The sequence below is a fragment of the Artemia sp. Qi Xiang Cuo genome, chromosome 13 (genome assembly GCF_049724085.1).
Source record: "Artemia sp. Qi Xiang Cuo chromosome 13, ASM4972408v1, whole genome shotgun sequence".
NCBI classification, from domain to species: Eukaryota; Metazoa; Arthropoda; class Branchiopoda; order Anostraca; family Artemiidae; genus Artemia; species Artemia sp. Qi Xiang Cuo.
Genome location: NC_142806.1, coordinates 50,927,205 through 50,952,986, shown reverse-complemented (window position 1 = coordinate 50,952,986; position 25,782 = coordinate 50,927,205). Strand labels below are relative to the sequence as shown.

The following is a 25,782-nucleotide window of genomic DNA, read 5'->3' as shown; positions in this document are numbered from 1 at the left end:
ATTGTAGAACTTTAGGAGCTGACCGTGGTGGCAACCCTGCTGTCAAAACCTAGTATCTACACAAACTTTTGAATTGAGTTACAACAGAATAAGTCCAACGGTATTATCAGAATGCTCCTTGCTTTGTGTGATACAACTTCGTATCTATAGGGATAAAAGTAGATTTCACAGGTTGTCCATAGCCGAAAATTCTTGCGGAGACTATAATTACAAGACCTTGTATCTACATCCGGAAAAAAAACTAATTTTTCCGAAAAACTTGTTGACAACATTCTAGGCCTTTATTTGATTCTCTCGTTCCATCTGGAGACAAAAAAAAAAATACTATTTTGATATTTAATGAATGCTTGAGAATACAAATACTAGGTCTTACACAGAACAGCTGAATAGCCCTTGTGAGTCATGTTTTGATAAGAACATTTGTTGCATGAACAACGTGTCACATGCTTTTGAAAAGGAAATTGAGCAATTTATTTCTATCTTAGTCTTATAGGGGGAGAAAAATACACGTGTCATCTCTCTTCTCTCTGGGTGTCCAGGCACGTGAGTTAGCCTAAACGTTTACTTTAGACTTAACCTTGCACTCATTGATACTGTGAAATCTGTGTGATTGATTTCGATAAAGGGAAACATGTCAAACTTTCTATTAAAATAAATAATAAAAAAAATTTATTTCCTATTTTTTAATTTATGCTCACAAAAATATTTTCAAAAACATACGCAGTTTAACAAGGATATATAAGACCACCCATAGTTTTGATATCCTCCCTCCACTCCAATATTGGTCGAAAGGTCTCTCCAGGAAAATTACAAATGATTGTAGACAAAGGGGGCACTTGTCAAGCATTTTGTCGTAGATACTTTTCAGTCCCCCCCCCCTCTTGAAAATGCTCTTTGTCATCTTGGAAATTACTTACGGGGAGAGGGGAGAATTTGAGAAAAAAATTATATTTCCCAAACAAAATAAAATTTTGCCATTTTGTATATTTCTGGTGTTTTAAGTGCGAAGGGAGGGGGGGGGGTAATGCTTTACTATTAATCATAACAAACAACCGAACGTAGTTTTATTCCTTTTTTTGAATAAATCGAGGTAAAACGTACTAACTTCGTTTTAAACAAAACAAATGCGACGAGAAACGTATAAATATGTAATAGAAACCATACATTCAGAACTAAAAAAAATTATATATAATAAAAAACGCTACTATTACTTCTTTTCACTATATTCTATTGCGAGTGGACTGGAACTCGATTATCTTCAAGGAGTCGTCACTCGCATCTACTGGTAAAGCTTTGACCAGTCGTCGGTCGTTCGGTTCATACCCTACCTGCCCCAAGCGATCGATATCGGGGGGACGTCGGGTTATGGATTTAGAAAAGAGCTACACTATAGCACTGCCTTCAAAAGTTTCTATCTAAATAGATTCTATCTACGTGAATAGAAATTTGGAACCAGAAGACGACAGTGCTCGAACTGAGAAGGAGAAGATATCACAGCCAAATATGCACTATGTTAGGTCGAGTGATAGAATCCGGGAATAGTTCATTTCTCTGAAATTAAGAGAAGGGTTTGTTAATAGAAAACCAGCAATGAGTATTTTCAAGACTATGCAAAATTTTGTCTAATATATAAGTAGTATCTTGATTCTTATAGAGAAAAAATCGAACAAATAAAAAATATTTTTTTCTTAACCTATGCTAAAGACTGTCAGTCAAAAATGAACATAAATTTATTTTTGAAACTTTTTTCCATAAAAGAATCTTTCTAGAAAAAGTACTGAACTAAATTACATCAAAGATTCAGCAGAAATAAAGTCAAATAATTTTTAAGCGTAAAACCATATAAATAACCATCACTAAACAAGTGAAACCCCAAACGAAGAGAAATTACAATAAATAACCAAGTCAAACTCAAAACGAGCAGAAACTACTATAAAGAGGAGTAGGGCTAAGGCCCCTGTGTCTTCTAAAGACCAAAACATAATTTGCACTTTAATGAAATCAATCTTCATTTCGACCTAAACTTTATTTCTCAAAACATAAAAGGAAGAATCACCATCATAATTCATAACCCAGATTACTGGAAAAAAAAAAACAAATATATGTATATTTGTTATAAAAAAAAACAAATAATATATATCTAATATATATATATATATATATATATATATATATATATATATATATATATATATATATATATATATATATATATATATATATATATATATATATATATATATATATATATATATATATATATATATATATATATATATATATCATTCCTTGGAGTCTTAATAATTTTAATTTTTTTAAAGTTAAAATAGAGAAAAGGTTTCAAATACTATTGTTTTCAGTAAAGTAGATTATTTTTTCTACAATAATTGCTTAATACAATGCTTGTACATTTTTGTAATGTCTTTTTCAAAAAGACCAATATTTTCATGGGTAAGCCTCATTTGTTCACATACATCCAATTTTCATTATATTTTAAGGCAACGCTATGCGACTTTAGAATCTCTTAGGAATTAGAGAAAATGCAATTTTTACCTTGAGAATAGCGCAGTCATTACGAGGGATAGACTGTGAGAAGGGCAGCCATATTGGCAAGGGCAAAATGCTATTCCACTTTATACTTCACTCGCACGATAACGGGAGACCAATGACAGTTTTATATTTGCATGATGTCACAAATATATCCTGAAAAAGAAATTCTGGTTTTAACACCTTTGGCCGGTCTCTGCAGTTATGATTATTCGACAGTTTTTTTTTTTTTTTTATTTGCAGAAATTTTTTTTTCGACAAAGCAATGCGTGAAAGAAAGATTCTGAGGCCATTAACCTCAGCTATGTAGGCTGGAATTTCTTTACGAGAATTTACAATAAGTAGAATGTGGTTTTAGAGAATTTTGTTCAGAATAAGTAGAATATTGTAAGTCTTAGAATTCTAAGACCAAAACTGGAAATAAACAAAATATAACACTATAGAGTTAAGGCTTTTCTAAAGGAGATGTTTTAATAAAATAAAAGTAGTACCAATAGATTCCTTATCTTATACCATTTCCAAATAAAATGGTTGCTTTTGTGATATCCCCCCTGCCCCTGATCCCCCCATATATAGCCCTGGGATATATTAAACTAAAAGAAACCACTAAAATTATTACTTTATAATATACAGCATGTTTCTATTAACTAGATTATTATGTATTCTTTTATTGTTATCCACATTGTTGCCCTCCAATCACTTTCGACTATTAAAAAGGGGACTAGCTATTCCAATTTCCAATCGAATGAGCTCTTTTCGAAGTTTGTACGACGACTCCTTCGATACGAAGTGCCGAAGAAAACATGGAAAAAGAAGAAAACATGTAAGAAGAAAAAGAAGGTATGAAAAAAGAAGAAAACAAAAAAATAATAATAATATCTTGTGCTAACATCGTTCTTTACTTAGGCAGTGCGATTGCGCTGCCTGTGATATATACAAGGCCCTTTTTACCTGAAAATTTCTAAGAACAGTTTCAAAAGAACAATAAGGAGAAATATTAAAACCTAAACCAATGACATATAGCTACACAGTAAGTCAAATTTAAAGCTTACAGAACTTACTATGAATTAATAATCGAAACCTAAAACGAACAGAAAATTAAAATGTATAATCAAGACTAAGTTAAAACAAATATGAACTAGAAAACCAATATAATACCTATTTCTAACACAATGATATTAAAGCATTATAAATATTTATAATTCTTGACCAAAAACATTTAAGTTCCCTTGGAAACGACATATATACCTTCTTTGTAAACTTACTCAGTTTCATTGTGGATATGGAGTCTAACAAAATATTATCAACAATAGAAGTAATTTACAAATACAGTTATCTATCTTGTTTTGATAGAGGCTATCGATTGACTGTGAGATTACTGTCTTTTATATTATTCATAGTGCTATTAACTGCTAACATAATAGAGATGAACGATGGAATAAAGGCACAAAGAGGTAATGCCTTATTCAACCTAAGCAAGTACTGTGACTGGCTAATCTCGTTTATACTGATTTTCGGAAGTGCAGTAGTGATTATGTCCAAAAATCTATGCAAGTTCTTTACATTCTTAAGAAATGGTATATTAAGATGTTTATCGAAAAGAACTATAATGATTCAAGAAATTGAAACAGTAATGCTACTGGCTTGGTCACTAGCTCAAACAGCAGCAGGAATTTACTTTTATGGGAAAACAATTAAAGATGAACAATGGATTCAAGCATTTCTGTACGGATTTCCATATTTTTATCCGCTAATGGTGTCATGGATGTTCTTCTCAATTTGTAGGATTTGTTCAAAGGCTTTAGAGGAATCAAATTTGGACTTGTATGATATGAATGCGAAAATAGATGTGTATATGTTTTTTTTTTGCTACTTCAGAAATTATCGTGTAATTTTGGCAGCTATTTCTTCCTCCAATTTATTTTCGGCACTATTAGCTTAATAACGAACTTCATTTTGGTACTGGACAATATTCTAACAAATCCAGAAGAACTTGAGCTCTTTTCAATTTATTGCATAGTTTTTGCATCTGAGCATGTTTTAAGATTTATATTTTGTGCAATTAGCGCGGATCTTTTGGTAAATAAGTTGGAAAAATTAAAACTGGAAATTATAAGAAAAGCACTGAGAAGTAGCAACAGAATTCTCGCTCTGAAAGTTTCTATTGTTCAAAATCTTGAACCCAAACTGGAATTCGGTGGCGTTATTAGTTTCACGACAATTCGTAAAAGATCTTTTTGGCGTTGCCTTGGCGTATATACTTGTTTTCTATCAACTTAGAAAAAGTGAAGAATGAATAATCTTTCAGTTTACTTTTAAGCGATTGTGCAGCCATTTTTTAATCAAGTTCGTCATTTAACCATTAGCTCTGAAAATGTAATATATTTTAATCTATTTTTTGAAATTACGGTTATTTAAAAGGAAAATCCTATTATGACAGAATCATTCTGAGTTAATGTAAAAAATCACAAAGAAAGTGATTGAGGAAGAATGATCCTAAAGATAAAAAAAAACATTTTACTTAGGCAGCTTGCCCCAACCTTCGGTCAGTACTATCGACATGTCTTGTGGGACCAATACTTTAATAAAATGTTACGTGCTCAAAGATTAAAGAAAAAATTAACATTTTTGTTATACGCGTTCTTAAAAACGCCGTTTCTGTTTCGTACAATCTTTAGTTTTTGTAACTAACGGTGTATCGGATAAAATTATTCAGTGAGATTCTGTTTTTAAATTCAATTTTGTTCTGGGGGGGGGAGAGTGTTTTTTCTTGTTCTGGGTTCACTCAGAAAAAAAATGCTGCGATACACAATATCAGTCAATCACATTAATGAGCCATTTCAGTTGCCGTTGTGTTCACAGGATTTTTGAGTTGCCCAACATTTACTGGTAGAATATTCAAAGTTGAAAGATTGTGTACGAAATGAATCAAGATGTTTTATTCCCTTGCTTTCAGGACCAAATCTGCATTCTGTGTCCCTTTTTTCGTAAATAATTTCGATGAACTGGATATCCATGATCAGCTTCTCAGTAAAACCATTTTCAATACTAATTGTAGCCTCCCATCTCCCATTAAATTTATGTTAGAAAAATTGCTCCGTTGCAAGATATAAGTTGAATTTCTCTATCTTGATAAATCGCTTGACAGAGCAACTTAAATCGTCAAAATTGAAAATTAAATTGTAGAATAAGCGAAATTCACTCCTGTGTGAGCCTCAATGTGAACCTTTGATATTGTTTACATCGATCTATGGACACAGTCATTTAATACACAGTTCAAAACAAAGGTAGCATAGTTGGGGTAGTGCAGATTAAAGCAAGTTTCTGTTTGTCAACTCTTTCTGACTATATAATCCTCAAGCTTATTATTTATCTGTTTTTATTTGCCAGAAGCAACGGTGACAAGAGCAGGCTATCTTACAGCAAGGTTGGATTTTTACAATACCAAATTTATAGGGTATTTTATAGAAGAAGATGAATTAAGATGAGGCAGGGGTGAATCTAGAGTAAAATTTTGGGGGAGGCCCAATGTGACAAAGGCGCCATTGAGCAAAATTCCGGGGAAGACCATTGTGACAAAGGTGCCAATAAGTGACCAAATTGACCAATTTATTCTAAGAGTAAAAAAAGAAAAAAACAGGATAAGAGCGTGCCATAAAAATTCTTGGGGGGGTTAGGTTCCCCCGGTACCTTGGAGCCGCCAGTGAGATGAAGAGAGGCAGCAAACAGGCTTTTATATAAGGTTCATATTCAGTGTGGAGCGAAAGCTTTGAAAGAAAATCCATAAAAAATTAGTGACTTCTGGCACAGAAGCAGAGGGAGGGGCTTCAACCCTGTGTGCCTTTCCATAAACCTCGAAATTTTTACGATTGGTTCTATAATTTATTATAAATTTATATAATTTCTTGACTACCGGTATTTTCCAGTCGCGAAAAAAAATTGCTGCGTAGGTACAAGGCCAAGTTACAGGGAAGGTATTAGAAATTGTTGAAAAAAACAAACTCGATTATGGCGGCGTGGGCCTAAAAGCCCTCTGTGCACTGATGCCTTAGAAACCTTGCAGCAATCAGCCATATTTTGAACTTAAAAGAAAATAAGCAAAATGGAAAAAAGATGAACCAACCAAGCTTATTTTTTCATATTGAAGGTTTGTATTTGTTTGGTTTATATTTGTTATGGTACTGGTGCATGGTCACTTCTAAAAAGTCAAGTTTGGTTAATGCTAATGAAATACCTAGGTACCCCCCTAAACCCCAAAAAACAACAGTTTAAATATCGTAAACGCAATGAAAACTACTTTGCATTCCCTTTCTTAATAGCGGTTGCTTTGAAAATAACCGGTCTCTAGCGGGTTTCGTCTATCAGTGCATGACTGGTTTCCTTGCATAGTATATAAAAGTGACCATATAATGCACTAGTACCTTTGTTGTTTTTTTTCCTTTGAAAGTTTCCACTAGTACAGTAAGAAACAGCTACTTAATTTTGAATAATTCATACTTTTCTTTAACTACCGGTTTTTGCACGTTACTATTAGCCTATGTTAGACTATAGTCTATTGAATATAACTTAACTTTTCTGCAAAGTAACAGCTTGCTCCGATTAAAGAGGGACTGAGGTTAACCAGCCCCCCCCCAGTAAAAAGTCCAAAGCGATACACACCATCTACGAAACTCAGTGATTCAATGTTGATTCAAGTCTCTAAACAGTATCTTGAGCCTCATTCCCATCATCCCCATAACAGAGTAGCAATTAGGACAATAAAGGACATTGGCAAGTAGGACATTTTCAAGTTGGACGTTTAATTTTCAATAATTTTCCAAGAAGAGAGCGCCAAGCCCAGAAGGGGGAAACGTGAGAGAACGAAAATTTGAATTTTGACTCTTGCGCTTCCATCTGGAACCCTCGGCTTAAGGACATAAAGTTCATCAAATTTAACTTATTTAAACTAGGCTTCTTTGATGAAAGTGAAGATAAAGTTGTAAAACGAACGAAAATCATTGCCTTGTTGCCTATGCAACATGTATCTACAAAAATAATGGAACTGACTGAAATTTCCCAATATTGGTAGGGATATGCAAAACTAGCGCTTTGTTTAAAACACGAAAAATAAGAAATTAGAAATGCTTAGAAATGCGTACCGCTTTGCTTAAAACCCGCGAATAAGAAATAAGAAATGATTAGAGTACTTCCGTATTATATGGTACACATGCTTCGGCTCGGTGGAAAACTACATTGTAGCTATATTTTTATTAAATATTTGGTTGATATTTTGGTTAGGTTATGTGGTACTGTTGTACTAAACGGATTCTTTTATATAGAGCTAGTTTGGTTAATGCTAATTAACCAAACTAGGTTAAAGCATACCATATATTATATACGTAACCTAACCTAATCTAGGTACCTCCCCCCCCCAAACCCCAAAAACAACAATTTAAATACAGTTCTTGCCTTTGTTTATATCCCAGAAGGCATTGCAAACCTGTTTTCATCACGCGTCTCTGTCTATTTCTTGACTGGTATGCATTGCCGTAGATAAAAGAGTCCATTTAGTACAACAGTACCGGTTATGTATTTAATATAATGCGTTCTGTGTGACCACCTTATCATAATTCTTTGTCGCGGTTTTCATAATTTTGTTGCTAAAGTATTGTATTTTCATCATATTTTGTTTTATTTCATTAGCATTCACCAAACTTCACTTCTCGAGTGTGTACCATATAATGCGGATGTGTCATGCTTAGTTTCGTACTATAAAAAAATCCTAAAGCACTATGTATCCACTATAAGAAAACAATTCCTGTGTTGGTTTTTGTGTTCAGTCCCGAACTAGCAGTAATGTAATTACTGTTTATTAGTACTGGGCAGAGTTCGTATAATTATCCAGTAAGCTTATCGCAGATTATTTCTGGTCTTCGTTCTCGGTGCGAACAAAAAGCTCCTCCCACTTCTTTCTGCATTAGCGGGTTAGTCTGTTTCCGATTGTTTCCAACAAAGTGCATTATTCGTAATAGCGGGTTCCCACTTGTTTCCGATTAGATCACAGTCTGACTTGTCTACCCGTGAAAAGATCTGATGCCGCCTATGTTTCTATCTGCAAAAAACGTTCTCTGGAGCACTCGCACCTTGGTCCGGGTTTTTATAATGGGTGAGATAGGGAAAGATCATACTGGATAATTATATAAACTGTGGTACTGGGATTAGCCTCTGTTGAGAAATATTTTGGTACTTTAGTATTAGCTAGTACCCACGCGATATACTGTACAGGGAAATGGGTACTTCCCCATTATATGGGCCTTTACAAGGAAACCAGTCACGAAAAACCCGTTTTTGACGGGTTATTTCAAGACACCGCTATACAGTAATGCAATGCTTAGCGTGGTTTTCAATGCTTAGCGTGGTTTTCAATGCGTTTACGATATTGAAACTGTTATTTTTTGGGGTTTAGGGGGAAAAAAGGTACCTAGGTTAGGTTATGTATTTAATATATGCAATGCTTTACCACCCCCCCCTCCGCCTCCTCTAATGTGCAAATATATAGCCCAAATTTGTTTATAAACTATTATATATTCATCCTATTTTGTTTTATTTCATTAGGATTAACAAAACTTGACTTTTTAGATAAGCCCATATAATGGGAAAGTACCGGGAAATTCTAAATGAAACTAGTCAAACGGGTATCTGTCTATAGAGAATTGGATCGTAAAATGTGGTTTGTCATTGCGTCTACAATATTTAAACTTTTTTTTTTTGGGGTTTCGGGGGGGGGGGAGGTACCTAGGTTAGGTTACTTATTTAATATATGCTATGCTTTAAACCCCCCCCCCCTAATATGCAAATATACAGCCCAAATTTGTTTCTAAACTATTATATTTTCATCATATTTTGTTTTATTTCATTAGCATTAACCAAACTTGACTTCTTGCGTGGGTACCAGCTAATAATAAAGTACCAAATATTTTCAGTAGTTTTTATAAACGCGTCCGCCTGTTTAAACATTTGGCTACCATGGGTCAGTATCCCCTCTTTACCAGGTTGCAGCTATTGCTACAAATAGCATTCAGAGGTTGGTTCCTTGAAGCAAAATGCGCGAAATACATAAAATTTCATTATTTTCTGGCGACTTTCCAAATTATCAAGGGGTCACCTACTTTGCATCATCTGGTGTACATCTCGGAGTGCCACGTTCACCTCACAGGCCCTTGACAGTGAGACAGTCCCGCGACACTTCGGGTAGCTCTACGATGCTTGGCGCACTTTGGCCATGCTTCGGACTCGCCACCTGGTTTTACACGATTCCTGAAAGTCGGCGACCCCTTGCAGAGTCGATCGCAAATATTTATTTTTAAATATTTTACATTAAATATTTTAAAGATTAAATTATATTTTATATTTTTGTTTAAAACTATTATATGTTTATTGTTGTATATTTTATAAAATATTTAAAATTTAAAAATAAATAAACAAATATTTTTAATATTCAAAAATAAAAAATTTAAAATATTTTCAATATTTTATATTTAAAGATTTCAGAGTCCTAAAAATCGGCGACCCCTTCAAATATTAAAAATATTTGAAGATTCCCCGTGGAATAGACAAGATGCGTGACCGTGGCAGTTATCAATCCTCAAGTCGCAATTTAGATGCAAGCAATCTCAGAAGCACAGAATCGAAATAGGTAAATTTCGATCTTGACTACCATTGTTACGGCCTTTCTGTAATTTAGATATTTGGTGGAATGCCCTGTTTATGATCGAAATTATCGGTTTTCACTAGAAAAAATGTCTAGTGCTGGAACTGGGTACTAGCGGGTATCTGGTACTGTTTATTTGCCTGCTTCTGCCATACACCACAATATGTATTTGACTTAAAAAAAACATATTTATAATCAGTCTCACCGTCCTACAGCAAATTTCGAACTCTTAAGTAAAGTAACCCTGATTTCATTTAATTCTCATCTTATCTAAAATTTACAAAAGTATGATGTGCCAAATTCACTATCACAGAAAATTTCTTTCAGACCACCCACGACTGTGGAGATTATTGAACTGCCTTTCTATTGAAGGGGGGTTGATATTAAAAATAGTTGTTGATTCATTCCGTGACATCTGTTCATCGCAAGAACAATTTAGGGTTATGGCATAAACAGAACAAAAAAATAAAACGGAAATCAATATTTGTCTTTAAGGCCAAGAATGCTATTTGCGTAGACCATAGGGCTACTGCTCTTCACTAACTTGAAGAAATAACGGCAAATTTGCAGAATAGCGGATCTCCAGAAGGATACCTAAACGTTTTCGAGTAAATGGTTATTAAATGTATGAATTCTATTAAATCTAATCATAAATAATAAATTTTTAAAAGGTTTGCAAATGCTTTTCAGGTCAAAAAAGTTAATAGAATTTTGTAATTCACAATCACAATGTGATTCAAAATTGTGTGGAGCCAATAAGTGATTTTTTAGTGACAGGGATGGATATAACGAACGGGGGCCTACCCTCCTATGATTTTTCTGCCACCCTCATTCCGTTATTTTATTCTTTTTTTTAAATGAACTTGTCAATTTGTTCAATTATTGGTGCCCTTGTCACACACCCCCCAAGATTTGTCTCTAGATCTGCCTTTATGTCGTGATGAGTATATGCATTTCTGACAAGAAAATAACCTCCAATTATTCACCGATATTTCTGCTGATAGATCTAGCTACAAATCAATATCATGGTTGCAGTGGTAGCTGCAACCTAGTAAAGAGCGAACCACAGCCCATAGTAACCAAAAGTTAAAAAATGCGTTTAGAAACAAAATACCTAGTGAAAAAAATGCCATCTGACACTGATTCAGGAATGGTAACTATTATTTAGGTTCGTATTAAAAGTAAAAGTTTATTGCGAAAAGAATTTTATGATGATTTCGAAAAAAAGTCTGAAACCCCTCGAAAATAGCGTCTTATCAAAATGAAAAGTCTACCATTAGAGTAAACACGGTCGAAAACCTTTTTATGGGAAGGTGCAGCCCCCCTCCCCCTTAATAACAAGGAAAATGACTTTTGCATGGGTAGTACTGATCTGTCGGCCGTTTTTTCTTTTTTCTTTATTTTTTTTATATCAAGGCTAGGGGGTGACCAGATTGTCATAGAGATATGTAATAGCTCATTCGAACGCAAATTAAATTTGCTAGTGCCCTTTTAAAGTGACAAAAAAGATTGGAGGGCAACTAGCCCCCCCCCCCCCAAAGTCATCCAATCACAATATTGAGATAGTCATTTTGTTCAACATAGTTCAAAGGTCAAATATATTTGGTTTTGGTGATAATATGACCCTCCTTAACCCCTGGGGATAGGGCTGAACAGTGTATCGGTATTGGACGTATTGATATCATGCGTATCGGTATTGGCATATTATTATTGGGCGTATTGGTATCCCAGGTATCTAGACAGATTTTTAATAGCTCATATAAAAGATATTGCTCATATCTACGTCCTTCCTATAAATTCAACCATCAGCAAGTCCCAAATGGCACTTTTGGTGCCATGTCTCAAGTGGAAAAGCTGGGGCTAGTGGGCTACCAGTACTTTTTAGAGTGACGTTTAATGACTCATTTGAAAGCTATTGCTTGTATCTACGCGATGTTTATCAATTCTACCATCCGTAAGTGTGATATAGCTCTAAAAACAATAGTTGTGATGTCACTTCGTAAGTAGGAACGCTTGGAAGTATAAAACGAAATCATCGTTGTAATAATTATGGTCCAAAACCCGTAACTGGAGGTTTACAAGAAGACCTCTCGTATGTTCCTCCTCTAAGCCCCCTTAAGCTACGGAATTAAAGCAAAAGCACTGATATAACAAATTTCTTTGTTATAGGCGTGGTTCTGTTGATACAGCGTTCAACTTCCTGCTTGTGTTTTTTTTTTCAATTACGGTTTTCTCCCTTCTATACGATAATTTTCAGATTATATAACTGTTTTTGTAAATGTGATGCACTCATTTTTTAAAGCATGTCCCAGGAAGGTATTTGGTCAAGTATTTTGATTCAAAAGGGAATAGAGGTCATCCAGTTCATGGTTTGCAACCTTTCTGTATAGATCTCTAAATCCCTACTCCAACGAATAGCGTAATTTTGTCAAAATTATGTGGGGGGCGGGCGTCACAGTTGGAGCCAATTTTCTCAAATCAAGTGAAAATGACAGAGAAAACTGAAAAACGAGCCGTATAGTAATAAAAAAGGTAAAGCTGTACTAAAGAAAAATGATCTGTTTCAGTGGATGCTTGAATTATGCAGGCTTATCTTAGTTTTGACAAAATTTTTGGAGAAAATAAATTTCAGCTGGGAGGGGGACCAACTGGTATCTGGGAGGGGAAGTTGCCCCCTCTGCCCATAACAAATTACACCCCCGACCCCAACCACTTGCCACTTAGTGGTCAGAGAAGTGTAGGTATGTGGTTCCGGAACCACACAAAGTTGTATATTAAAAGAAGGATTGAACCTATTGTTAGGTATTCAAATCACTTACTTGACATCCAAAGAGGCAGAAAGACAAATATAAACAGTTCTATAGGAGATTTCATGTAATTCTTCCCAAAATTTTTGAGATGAAAACAAACTTAGTTTGTAATACCATAATTTATCGTACCTACACAAGATATGATTTTTTTAAATTTCCATTCATTTCTGAGTAATGAGCGGCTTTTTATTTAGGGACAGGTCAAGTAAATCCCTAAGCCTAATGCACATTCCTGTTCAGCTAGCAACATTTTCTGCAAGTATGTCGATATACAAACATGCCCGCTCAGTTAACCTTTTGTGTCGAAGCTACTCGCCTGTGTGACTAAATTTAATTCTTTTAAACAAAGAATTGAAGATCCATTTCCTTTTTTGAATATTTTTTTTTTACAAAAACAAACAACACTATGTTTTGAAAATTTTTCCCCACTAAACTTATTTTTTCCTTCAATTCTTGTACTTAGGCTTCTTAGTTCAGCTCCTTAATAAGGGCTGGGGTGTCTCCCCTAGATCTCCCCTAGATTGGAGGTAATTAGAAATTATATATAAAAAAAGTTTTCAACTGAAACCATGGGCACCCATACGCTGAATTTTAGGGGGGGGGTCTTACCTGGTCTAATCAGCACTTCGTTTTGAGTTTATAGGTATATCAAACTGACATTCCACAGTCATTTGTGTTTCTTTTTTGTTTTTGTTTTTCAGTCAAGCCTAAGTTATGTTCTGGTCATGAGAAGGCATGGGGGTTGTCAGCCCTAGTAATGTTAATTTTGGCTTGTTTTGAGTTTGACTCTGCTATTTATTATGATTTCTGTTCATTTTGAGTTTCATTTAATTGTTGATAGTGATTTGTGGTAGTTTTACGCTTGGAAGATTATTTGACTTTACTTCTGCCCATTTTTATACTTAATAGAGCTTTACTTTTCTTTGAATATTTATTATGTAGAAAAAGTTTTTCTTTAATTAATACAAACATATGACACCGTCATTCAGCCAGGGGGGATGGTGCCCCCCTTGCCTCACCCCCCCCCCTTTTTTGGGCGCCCATGACTGAAACTAAGGACCAACATTAAATCTTAAGACGAACAGAAATTATTCCGTATAAAGAGAAAAGGTCATATCAGTGTTGTTTCTAAATTAAATTTTTATCAAAAACGAGCATAAATTAATTTTAAAAAACAAAGTTTTTCCGAGGGAAGTAAAGAGCGGGGTTGAAACTTAAAACAAACAAAAATTATTACTTCACAGCCTATCTTAATATGTATCAATAAAATTAGTATAAATAAATCAACTGATAGTAATTCTCTATGTTTGCAGAACTACAGAAAACTAGCGCTTTACTGAAAACACAAAACAATTTAGGAGTTTTGGTACGTTAAAAGTTAAACCTTTTAAGGACACTTAACAGTATAAAAGTAAAGGTTTTTTGGATTGTTGTTTTATTTATCTTTTTTCGTTTAACTTGGCATCACTTCTGTAAAATGACCTCAGTTCAATGATTGACTGTCGTTTTGGATCTGAAAAGGACATTTCATGAATATTTTGTAGACAAGTTCGAAGCGAAGGAGTAGTATTAGGACGACAAATTCGCTTTAGAATTTGTATCACAACTTAAAATCCTCCGTTTTATAGAGAGAAATAACTGGATTTCCAGAGTTCATATTACGGTTGATATGTTCTTCATTTCGAGTAATACTAGGTGAGACATAGATCTAACCTGATAAATCAATCCATTATTTTATATGTTGTGTAATGTCTTTAAACTTATTATTTTTATGCCTAAGTTTTCAAGATAATTTTAATTGTATAATGAAAGTTTTTGATATCACAGCTCTTGTAGGACAACGAAAAGCGTTACAGACTAGTTTGTTGTTGTGAGGCTACGTATTTACTTTTGATTTCTAAATCAATGTTCTTGTTTTTATACTTGGCTTTTGCATTTTCAGTAAAGCACTAGTTTTCTGTATCCTACAAACATAGGGAAATATCACTATGTTTGTAGGATTATAGAAAACTAGCGCTTTACTGAAAACACAAAACAACATAGGAGTTTTGGTACAATAAAAGTAAACCGATTAAGGCCACTTTTAACAGTATAAAAATAAGGTATTTTTCTGAGTAATACTAAAGCGTATTTGTTACAATTTAGGATTGTTTATTACTCACGAATGGTATTATAGTAGTTGGTGAGACCAAAATGTTACCTGATAAATCAATCCAATATTTCTGTATGCTGTTCAGTGACTTTGCGGTCATTAAAAAAATATTTTTTTTATGCTTATGTTTTATAATAATTTTAATTGTATACTGAAAGTTACTGATATCACAGCTAGTGTAATACTATGAAAAGCTTTATAGATTAGTTTGTTGTTGTCAGGCTACGAATTCATTTTTAACTAATAAATCATCATTCTTGTTTTTTATACTTGGTTTCTGTGTTTTCAGTAAAGCGCTAGTTTTTTATAATCCTACAAAAAAGGGAAATATGATTATTTGGTTTAATTTTACTAGTTTTATTGATATATGTTAGATAGACTGTGAAGCGATAATTTTTGTTCTGTAAGTTTCAACTTCGCTATTTACTTTTTAAAAAACTTTTTTTTTTAATTAATAAACGATTAGGGGTACATATTAGTGACGGATCCAGAGGGGGGAGGAGCGAGGGGGGAGGCGAGGGGGGAGGCGAGGGGGGGGGGCGAGGGGGCGCGCCCCTAGCGTATTCTAAAGTAGAGTAATTTACTTAATTAACTCAAGTTTGCGTTAGCCTAATTAAACTTGCTCCTAACGCAAATTTATCGGATCAACCTATTTTGCGCCCCCCCTAATTTTTTTTCGGAACAACATATTTTGCCCCCCCCCCCCAAAAAAAAAAATCCTGGATCCGCCCCTGGTACATATTTGATCTATAGGGGAGGGGGAGTATAAGCTTACTGGTACTCTTTAAGGGACGATATTAGTATTTTAGAATTTTTTAAGTGTTCAGAATCTTAGTGGGTTTTTTTTCTGGAGAGTGGGAATACAACACTGAAGTTCAAAATTAACTTTATATTCAAAATAATACCCTAAAATAATAATTAGAAAATTCTTGATCAATGTTTACAATAAAACTTGAGCCGTTAAGAGAGTCGTACAGTGATTTACTCAATTGCATTGAGGGAGGAGAGTAAGGCCGTATTGAGGGGGAGATAGAGGGTTTGAAGCATCTTCCGAAATGTTTGTCCCACTCGCAAAAGCGTAAAAAATTAATATAAACAAATTTTTGTTTTTTTTGTACCCCCCCCCCCCGAAAAATCCTTTTGTACTTCCCCCCCCCCAAAAAAAAAAGAATCATGGATACGACCCTGGAGGTGAGTTTTATTAAAGAAAAGCGTACTATATTAAAGTCAATCTATTTTTTGGGGAAAAAACCCAAGTCCCCTTCAATGAACATATCTGACTTCACTCTTTTCTAAGAAATGAAACAAACATTGATTAATAAGGTACTGTCTAGAAGCATCGATGTAAAAGAAAATACCCAATTTCGCATCATTACAAAATATTCTAATGATAAATCCGTTAATACCTTATACACCTCCGTTACGAGAGTATAACCTAACCTCACGCCATTTCGAACGTAACTGGGAAAGGTGAACCTAGGTCCGCGCAAACATCCTGCTCGACTCAGACACACCGTTATGTGAATATAGCATAACAGAAAATGCGAATGGTATGCTCGGTCAATATCCCCAGGGGATAACTGACAATTGCGTATTTTGATGATAAACGGAAACCGATAGACGGAAGGAACCAGCAGGGCTGAAAGGGGTGATAATAGAATATTTGAGAACGTGCGAGTTAGGCATGTACGTGTTTTCTAGGGGGGAGGGGTGTAAATTTATCAAATTGGCAGGAAATAGGAAAGTTATATAAAAAGTGTAGGAACATATGAGAGAATTATCAAATTAGGGGCAGCGAAGCTCAAAACAATTTTATTTGAGAGAGGGGCACAAAATCTGTTTCAGTTTAGCAGGTCCTCCTCCGATAAGGAAACGTGATATAAAAAAGGCAATTCTTACTTCATTACTTTTTATTCTTAATAAAGAACATAGCATATTATCGGTACTTGAGCATTGTATCCAACACAGTGCTATAGAATGTACAAGGAAATACTAGTGGAAACCCGGCAAACGGGTATTTGCAAGAGATAAATGGATTGCAAAGCGTGGTTTCTTATCGCGTTTACAATATTTAAACTGTTGTTTTTTGGGTTGTAGGCGGGGAAAAGGTACCTAGGTTAGGTTACGTATTTAGTATAAGCTATGCTTTACCTCCCAGCCCCCCTAATGTGCAAATATATAGCCCAAATTTGTTTCTGAACTATTATATTTCCATACTATTTATATATATATATATATATATATATATATATATAAAAAAAAATATATATACACACACACATATATATACACACACACATACAAACACCCACATACACACACACACACACACACATATATATATATATATATATATATATATATATATATATATATATATATATATATATATATATATATATAATATAGATATATATATATATATATATATATATATATATATATATATACATATATATATATATATATATATATATATATATATATATATATATATATATATATATATATATATATATATATATATATATATATATATATATATATATATATATATATATATATATATATATATATATATATATATATATATATATATATATATATATATGAATGAATGGTTTTTATTTCCCATCATAAATAACACAAGGTTACACAACGGAGTAAAGAAAAAAGAAAAAAAAAGAGAAAAAGAAAACGCAATAAGAGAAACAACAAGACTTCAATAACAATCTATATACAGCATACTAAACTCGTAATCAAACTAGCCTACGATAGCTCGGTAAATATCATGATCAGGATTGAGCGAACGCCGAAATCGGACGATTCGCTCAGTAGCTGCAGTAGTCGGGACCGCAACGCTGTAATTTTTTGAAACTCTTGAATTTCTCTCCCATGGCGTAACACTTAACAGATATTTTGCATACTTATAGTAAACCCGACAGACTGAGCGCTTATCTGATTCGGTGAAAAGAGACCAACACGGCGAGAGTGACACAACATGCGGGATAACGAACACGGAATAAAGCCTTCCGAGTATATGGCGGTTATACATACGTTTGCAGGGTAGGAGTAGTCCGTATGCTTTGCGTGCCTTTTCTAAAAAATGCTCAACCAGTGCTTCACGAGTAAACCGCAGATCTGAAGTGATCGGCAGTCCAAGTTAAGTGAGAGATGGCTTTGAGCTCACCGCAGTATCGCCTTGGAGCACGCTAATCGGGGTCGAATCTTTCGCGTTGCGACGAAAAACAACTACTTCACTCTTGGCAGCGTTAAAAGCTAGCCCAATCTTAGCATATTCATCACACAATATATTGTAATTATCTTCAACCCTTGAAACCGACCTACGTGAGTTAAGTATATCCTCAGCGGAATTAATGAACAACACGTCAAGACTTAAATACATGCAGCACGTTGTGTCTGATACTTGAGGGACAATAATAATGTTGTTGTATAGAGCAGGGGACGTAATGGAGCCTTGCCGGATACCTTTACGGACAGGTAAAACTACGGTGGATACCACAATACCGCGATGAGTGGGGACTTTAATCTTCACTCTCAGTCTCCTATACATGCTCCTCCATACAACGACAACCGAACGGTCAGCTCCGCGTTTACAAGCAGAACTAAGTATTTGTGCGTGGATACCGGAGTCGAATGCTCTACGTACATCGTGGCTTGCTAGAACAAGTGTATCATTATTATCGTGAGCACTGAGCAAAAGATTAGCTATCAACGAATGAACATGCTCGCGACTAGTATCACTCTTAAACCCGAATTGCGAATCGGGAGTATAACAAGCTTCACTTAGGTCACCAAAAACAAGCATTTCCATGAGTTTTCAGAATACCGGCGCAACAGTTATGGGGCGGTATGATGAACAGTTCCTGGGATCATTCCCTTTTTTGGGAACTGGTGTAACGACGCCAACACAGAAAACATCGGGGACAAGACCGCAGTTAAAGATCATCTGGTACATAAGAGCAAGGTGATTTAACACACTGTCACCCCCAATAGCCAGATGCATTCCACAAATATTATCATCACCTCGAGAATACTTCTTTTTCAGTTTAGATAGCATATGACGGATACTAGAGACAGTAACAACGAACCCGACACTTCGTTCATTTGACGCTAGGAGGGAGTCGAGCTCTTTTCGAACTCTTCCTCGAGAGCCTTGTTCGGCGGTGAGAATTCGTCAGTGAAATATTTATTCCAATCACTTTCACTTGGCAAAATTTCTTCTTTGCGAGATTTCAGACTCCTTTTCTTTTTAATATACTTCCAGACTGCATTTGGGTCACCTTCAAGCACTTTGCAATTCTGGTCCATTAAGTCGGTTCGGTGCTTAGCAAGGGTCTTGGCGAACTTTCGCTTAGTATATAGCCTGATATCATTCAAGACACCTTGACGAGGGCGCTCGCACTCGTTCCATAGTGGACAACTGTACATTCTGAGACCACTGTGGATTTTCACTTCCGACTCGAACTTTTCGTGTCGGAACTGCAGCCTTTTCGGCACAGCGTAGGGCATGTGTAATTTCTGCACAGTAATTGTTCAGGAGTATCTGCTTCTCATTATCGGGAACAGGCGAACCTTGCTGAAGCAGTTGAAATGGGGCCTTGATCTTTTCAAGTATATGATCCGAAACGGACCTTAAAAGCGTAGAGTCGGGTTTTACCCACTTATATATTACCACCCCATCAGGGTAACATACCTTGGGCGAGGAGGTTTATTAGTAACAATGACCATCTTCGAGGGGGGTAGGTGGTTAGACGCAAAGATGCTTAATTTTACCCTACATTTTCCGTTTGTCTTCACATCTGCAGAGCACATCATTGAGTCAAGGGAGGATACAGAGCCGGAGTTATGTACATACGTGTAGTCCAGGTCATTTTCAAGTAAACGGAGACTTTCACAGGCAGCAACCAGAACCTGAGTTCTCGGACTGTTGTCACAAAGGCTACAGGTCATGTCTTCTGTTATAATGCATATCAGTTTTTGCGTAACACATCCGTCAACTGCTCCATAAATCTATCCACAAGCAACCTTTAATCGTGCATCGGATTTATTATCACGAGAATCCGTGGGCATATAAACACAGAATAGACCCCTATCAGCAATTCAGACACCGACGAAGAATTCAGACTGCTTGTACAAGGAAGGATTAAGACTTTTGCGTACCAGTATCGAAATACCACTAGAGGGTCTACCTCTGCCAGAACCCTTTGCAGGAACACTGAATACGCTGGAACTGTCATTGACCTCAAGAAGCTGAAGTCCTTCTGTTGTAAGAAAGTGCTCCTGTAAACAGACTACGTCATATTCTTGTACTAATTGCTCAACCAGAGGTAGTTTAGCCAGAACTCCACCATTCATGTTCCATGATACAACTTTAAGTTCAAGATTATTCATTTTTTTAACGCTTTCTGTGCTTCAGGGCATTTAAAACTGTAACAGGGATGGTTTGCTGAACAACATAGAGCACATTTCAGGGGGTTCTGGCAGGGATTGTCCTTTGAGCTGGAGGTATACCAGCGCAACGGGAGCACTTTGGCGGATTTGGAAATGCCTTTGCTACGTGGCCGAAGCATTGACACTTGTAGCACTTGATTGGCATAAATTTGTATTCGTGAATCGGCAGCCGCTCATACCCAATCACGGGGGGAAACTTGATTGCACTCTATAGGTCTTCCCGCGAATCAAATTTCAGTTTGAATGACCTGGTTTTGCCTATTCCAGAAGCTTCGACACATTTCGACACTAAACTGCGCAAGTCCTCTTCTGAAATACTAGCAGGGACGTGGCGAATTATCTCGAAGAAAGAGGGGCTTTTTACTCTCGCGACAACGGAATTATCGGTACTGGTAATAGCCTATGCAATGGAATCGGCGGTCGCTTTGTCTTTCACGAGAACGCTCCAAGCACTCTTACGAGGCCTCAGTTCGACGATGTCACTGCGTGTCTGTCCGGAAAAGTCCATTTAAAAAGTCATTACGTGATTCGGGATCAGTCAGTCCTTGGGGCGGATTCTTGAGAACCACGGCGTAAGTCTGTTTATGCTTTCCGTTATTCTCGCGTGAGTGATAGGGATTGCGCAGCTGGTACTCAGACTCGACGAAACTGTTGAACTTTCGGCATAGCTCTCCCACTTTTCTCGTCAAAGTTGCACTTATTTCGCCTGGAATAATCGGTACGTCATCAGGTTGGTATAATACGAACCGCGGGAGCGAAATGTTTTTTTCGTCACACATCTTAAAAACTTTCATGATGTCAATGACATTATCCGAACTTTTGTCTCTTGCAGTCAGTCTCGTCGCATATTCGGCTTCATCCCTAATCACCATTTTCACTTCCAATATATCGGAATCGGAAAAATGTGATACTGCACTTTCGACAGCACTGTCTATCGGGTTTACAGCCTTCATTGCCCGCTCAACAAAGTTCAGTACATCCTTGAACACAAGCTTCACGCTCGCCATTTTGCTACGGAATGATTATTACGCAATCCAAGAGCAATTAAGGCTTTAAAGATTTAGCGGTAGATAAGACCCGTGGGAAGTGCAACACGCGAATCACCTTATCCCAGCAGTTTAAGGATAAAAAATCCCGCTAGTACTGTACGGCCTCTTGAATGTTCGTTGTTGCTCACTTCTGCACAGGCTATCTCCGAAAAATGCAGCCCGAATTATATCGCCGAAAAGGGCAAAATATGCTGTCTAAATTTGGCAGCTATGCAATATTTGTCAACTATGTAACTTCACTTATTCAGAAGAAACAGTGATGGCAACAAAGATGGCGCTATACGAAAATAGCAGAATAGATGGCGCGCCAGTCTATATAAGAAAAAAAAGAAGATGGTGCTGGTGAGAATACCCAGAGAGAAATACCTATACTAGGAATTATAGAAGGTCCCTCAAATACTACTCAACTAAAAATCTAGAATTAGAGTGTAGAAATCTATATGGAAATAACCTCAAGGTAATGCAGAATCTTTATCCCATTAAGGGCAAAGATGCAAACTCAGCTACAATAACTCTGTATATAACATAGATGGCAAGCATAGCATTCTGATATATATATATATATATATATATATATATATATATATATATATATATATATATATATATATATATATATATATATATATATATATATATATATATATATATATATATATATATATATATTTATATATATATATATATATATATATATATATATATATATATATATATATATATATATATATATATATATATATATATATATATATATATATATATATATATATATATATATATATATATATATATATATATATATATATTTATCGAGTATTTTCCCGAAAATCTATGCGTCACCCGAAAAATAATTTGGTTCCCCAAATCCCCGAAAACCACGCAATCACGGCACCACCCCCAGCCGATTTATCACGAGTAACTTTCCCTGCCAAATATTACTTTGCATACCATAATTCTTCACTACTCTCTTGTTTGTTAATTTTCTTCTCTTTTGTTGCTTTGCATAAAAACCAGGCAGATGCAATATGCAATTACAAATATTACAATATACACAGTTCTTCATATGTTGACAAAAAAAAGTATAATCTTAATGAAATGCGTTTAAATCATTTCGAATGCAGTTTCCCAATTGCTATTTCTTACATCATTCGTAGTCAAGAATTTTATTTTCAAGTTGAATAGAATTATAGAACGCATTCACTACTATACAGCTTCAGCCTTCAGTTTGATTTTGAAATTGATAGCTGACAGATTGTTTCTACAGATGAATTGTAAGTTTGCAGAATTTTTTTTTTCTTTTTCTGTTTTTAGATAATATTTTCCTAATGTTTAATGCTCAATTGTTTAACGCCTGATAGATTAAAGAAAATACAAGGCAGACCAGGCAGATTAGTACCAGGCAGATTCACACCAAAACGAATTGGTGTGACGAAAGCGATATCGACATCCCCACCTAATGTTGCCCTCGAGTGACAACGGCGCCCTTGGTCCAGTGCCCAAGTAACATTAAAAGGCCAGGTCATAATACAAGCTTTCAATTTGAGAGGTTCAAGGAGGAGTCTTTGATAGTCTTATGACCTCAGGGTACTAGATGCTTCAACGTTCTTACGTATCTACAGTGGTTTAGAAAATTCAATCACCCCACAAATGATGACCAAAAATATGCACAAATATAACAAATGTCACATTTAAGTAGAGTAGTACATTCTATTTCTATAGCGCTATGTTCCTTCCCATTTCTATAGTGCTATGTTCCTTCCCATGCCATGCTAAAGCAGTATGTTCCTTCCCATGCTATTTGCTTGGCTAATGTTCCTTACGGTGCTATTCTACGGGACCTCTACACCTTTTCAAAGAGAGTAAATAGCCTCTCACAATGTCGTATGGATTCTACGAGACGTATAGGAATTACCATGCTATTCTACGACTTTATGTACCTTAGCACGCATCAATTGATACAGACGGTACAAGACTTGGCAGACATATTTTTTAAGTTCAGTAACCAAAATTCCTTATATTGCGTATTCTAAGGATGGTCTCTTTGTAAAAATACTGATTTACAGCTGGAGGACTTAAACGCCTGTTTTTCCGTTATAACTATCGAGCAAATTAGTCTATCTGTATCAGTTGATTAATAGAAGTTGTAATAAGCCTATTGGAATCAAATTTACCTGTTTTTTCTAATGGAGAACAAAAGGATTGCAAGGATAAGTAAATATACATTATTTGTGAATTATCATAAGAACATAATCCCCTTTTTTCCCTATAGATATGCAAATATGTCATTCGGATTTGGTGATTAGCATTTAGCGATATTTAAATCTGGCTTTTACTTTAAACAGTGTGCAAAGGTTTTTTCGTATAGCTATCTGCCATATGGCTTTCGGGTTGACAGCGGATTAGAGCAAAATTCACATGCTTTTGTAACAGCTGTTCAGATATTTTGAGTAAAAGGGTTCTTAGCCGCATCTCGTGAAATTTTGGTCATATATCATTTGCGGTCTTAATTAAGCAAACTTAAACGATCATCGTTTGCTCGGCTAACAATTTATAATCAGCTACTTGTATGTGTGCGTGTGTATTTACTAAAGGGGGTAATTATTGAAAAAAAAACGAGACGGGAGAAGGGGTGCCCACCATTAATATTCTGAATAAATTTAAAACGTAGCTAATAGTTGAAATTGTATTTTTTTTTTCATTTATCGTATTTAAAAATGTGTCTTATGGCATTCCGGTGGCTCATTGGAGTGGCATTGCTGGGGGGTGTGTGACTGATGCGTCAAAAACTGCACTTTTATGCCTATATGCATTCATAGCTTAACCGAACTTAATAATTGGGGTTAAAAATAATGCTAGGAGGGGGAATTCAGTTTTGAAGGATGTGTAAAAATGGTATTTATTTGGTACCCAGTAAACATCTGACTGAAATGCTTCAGATCGCATATTTTTCGCTAGCCTCAAAGCAGATGACCAGGTATAAAGATATCTGGGTAAAATAGCGTTCGCAACAATTTCTATTTTAACTCAACAGATGGCAATTATCTTCCGTGTCATGTATAATTGAGACGATCATTGTTTACTCGGCTAGTAATTTATTGAAGAAAAAAGAGGAGATGGGGGAAGAGGCGCCCACCATTAATATTCTGAATAAATTTCAAACTTAGCTAATAGTTGAAATTATGTTTTTCTTTCATGTATCTTATTTAAAAGTGTGTTTTATGGCATTCCATACAGGTATAGGCTATTTGGCTCTAAATGTTTCTTATGTCCCTTACAGAAATATCACGTTTTTAAGACCATAATTGAACAATACGTCTCCTTTAAATACAAACAATATCGCTAATGTATTTGAAGCGGGCTTTGAGGTGGTGGGAAGGGGTACAATCCCCACCATTAATATTCTGAATAAATTTCAAACGTAGCTAATAGTTGAAATTAAATTTTTTTTCATGTATCATATTTAAAAGTGTGTTTTATGGCATTCCATACAGGTATATGATATTTGGCTCTAAATTTTTCTTATGTACATTACAGAAATATCACGTTTTTAAGACCATAATTGAACAATACATCTCCTTTAAATACAAATAATATCGTTAATATATTTGGAGTGGGCTTTGGGGTGGTGGGAGGGATGCAATCCCCACCATTAAATTCTGAATAAATTTCAAAAGTAGCTAATAGTTGAAATTGTATTTTTTCTTACATGTATCGTATTTAAAAGTGTGTTTTATGGCATTCCATACTGGTATAGGCTATTTGGCTCTAAATGTTTCTTATGCACTTTACAGAAATATCACGTTTTTAAGACCATAATTGAACAATACGTCTCCTGTAAATACAAACAATATCGTTAATTTATTTGGAGTGGGCTTTGAGGTGGTGGGAGGGATGCAATCCCAACCATTAATATTCTGAATAAATTTCGAATGTAGCTATTTTTGAAGTTTTTTTTTTAACTTTTTTTTATTATTTTTTTAACATGTTATATTTTTAAAACTTTTTTTTACATGTCTTCGAATGAGATGAAACATACTTAGAACATTAAAATATCAC

General features: G+C 35.2%; 1 protein-coding gene and 1 long non-coding RNA gene across 2 annotated transcripts; both read right to left on the bottom strand.

The window, feature by feature from the left end:
• Positions 1 to 1,134: 1,134 nt before the first annotated feature.
• On the bottom strand, positions 1,135 to 16,735 carry LOC148945389 (uncharacterized). Its single transcript, XR_016142735.1, has 3 exons — positions 16,606 to 16,735; positions 2,554 to 2,703; positions 1,135 to 1,551 (listed from the first exon to the last, which is right to left on the bottom strand). It is a non-coding gene; the product is annotated as an uncharacterized LOC148945389 (long non-coding RNA).
• Positions 16,736 to 18,362: 1,627 nt separating this feature from the next.
• Positions 18,363 to 19,028, bottom strand: LOC148945388 (uncharacterized). The gene has a single exon (XM_089099027.1). It carries the CDS (start codon positions 19,026 to 19,028, stop codon positions 18,363 to 18,365), a length of 666 nt encoding a protein of 221 aa, XP_088955153.1.
• Positions 19,029 to 25,782: the final 6,754 nt, after the last annotated feature.

Coding starts and splice junctions, on each gene's coding strand:
- LOC148945388 (XM_089099027.1), bottom strand. CDS start 19,028: ATGCTTGTTTTTGGTGACCTAAGTGAAGCTTGTTATACTCCCGATTCG.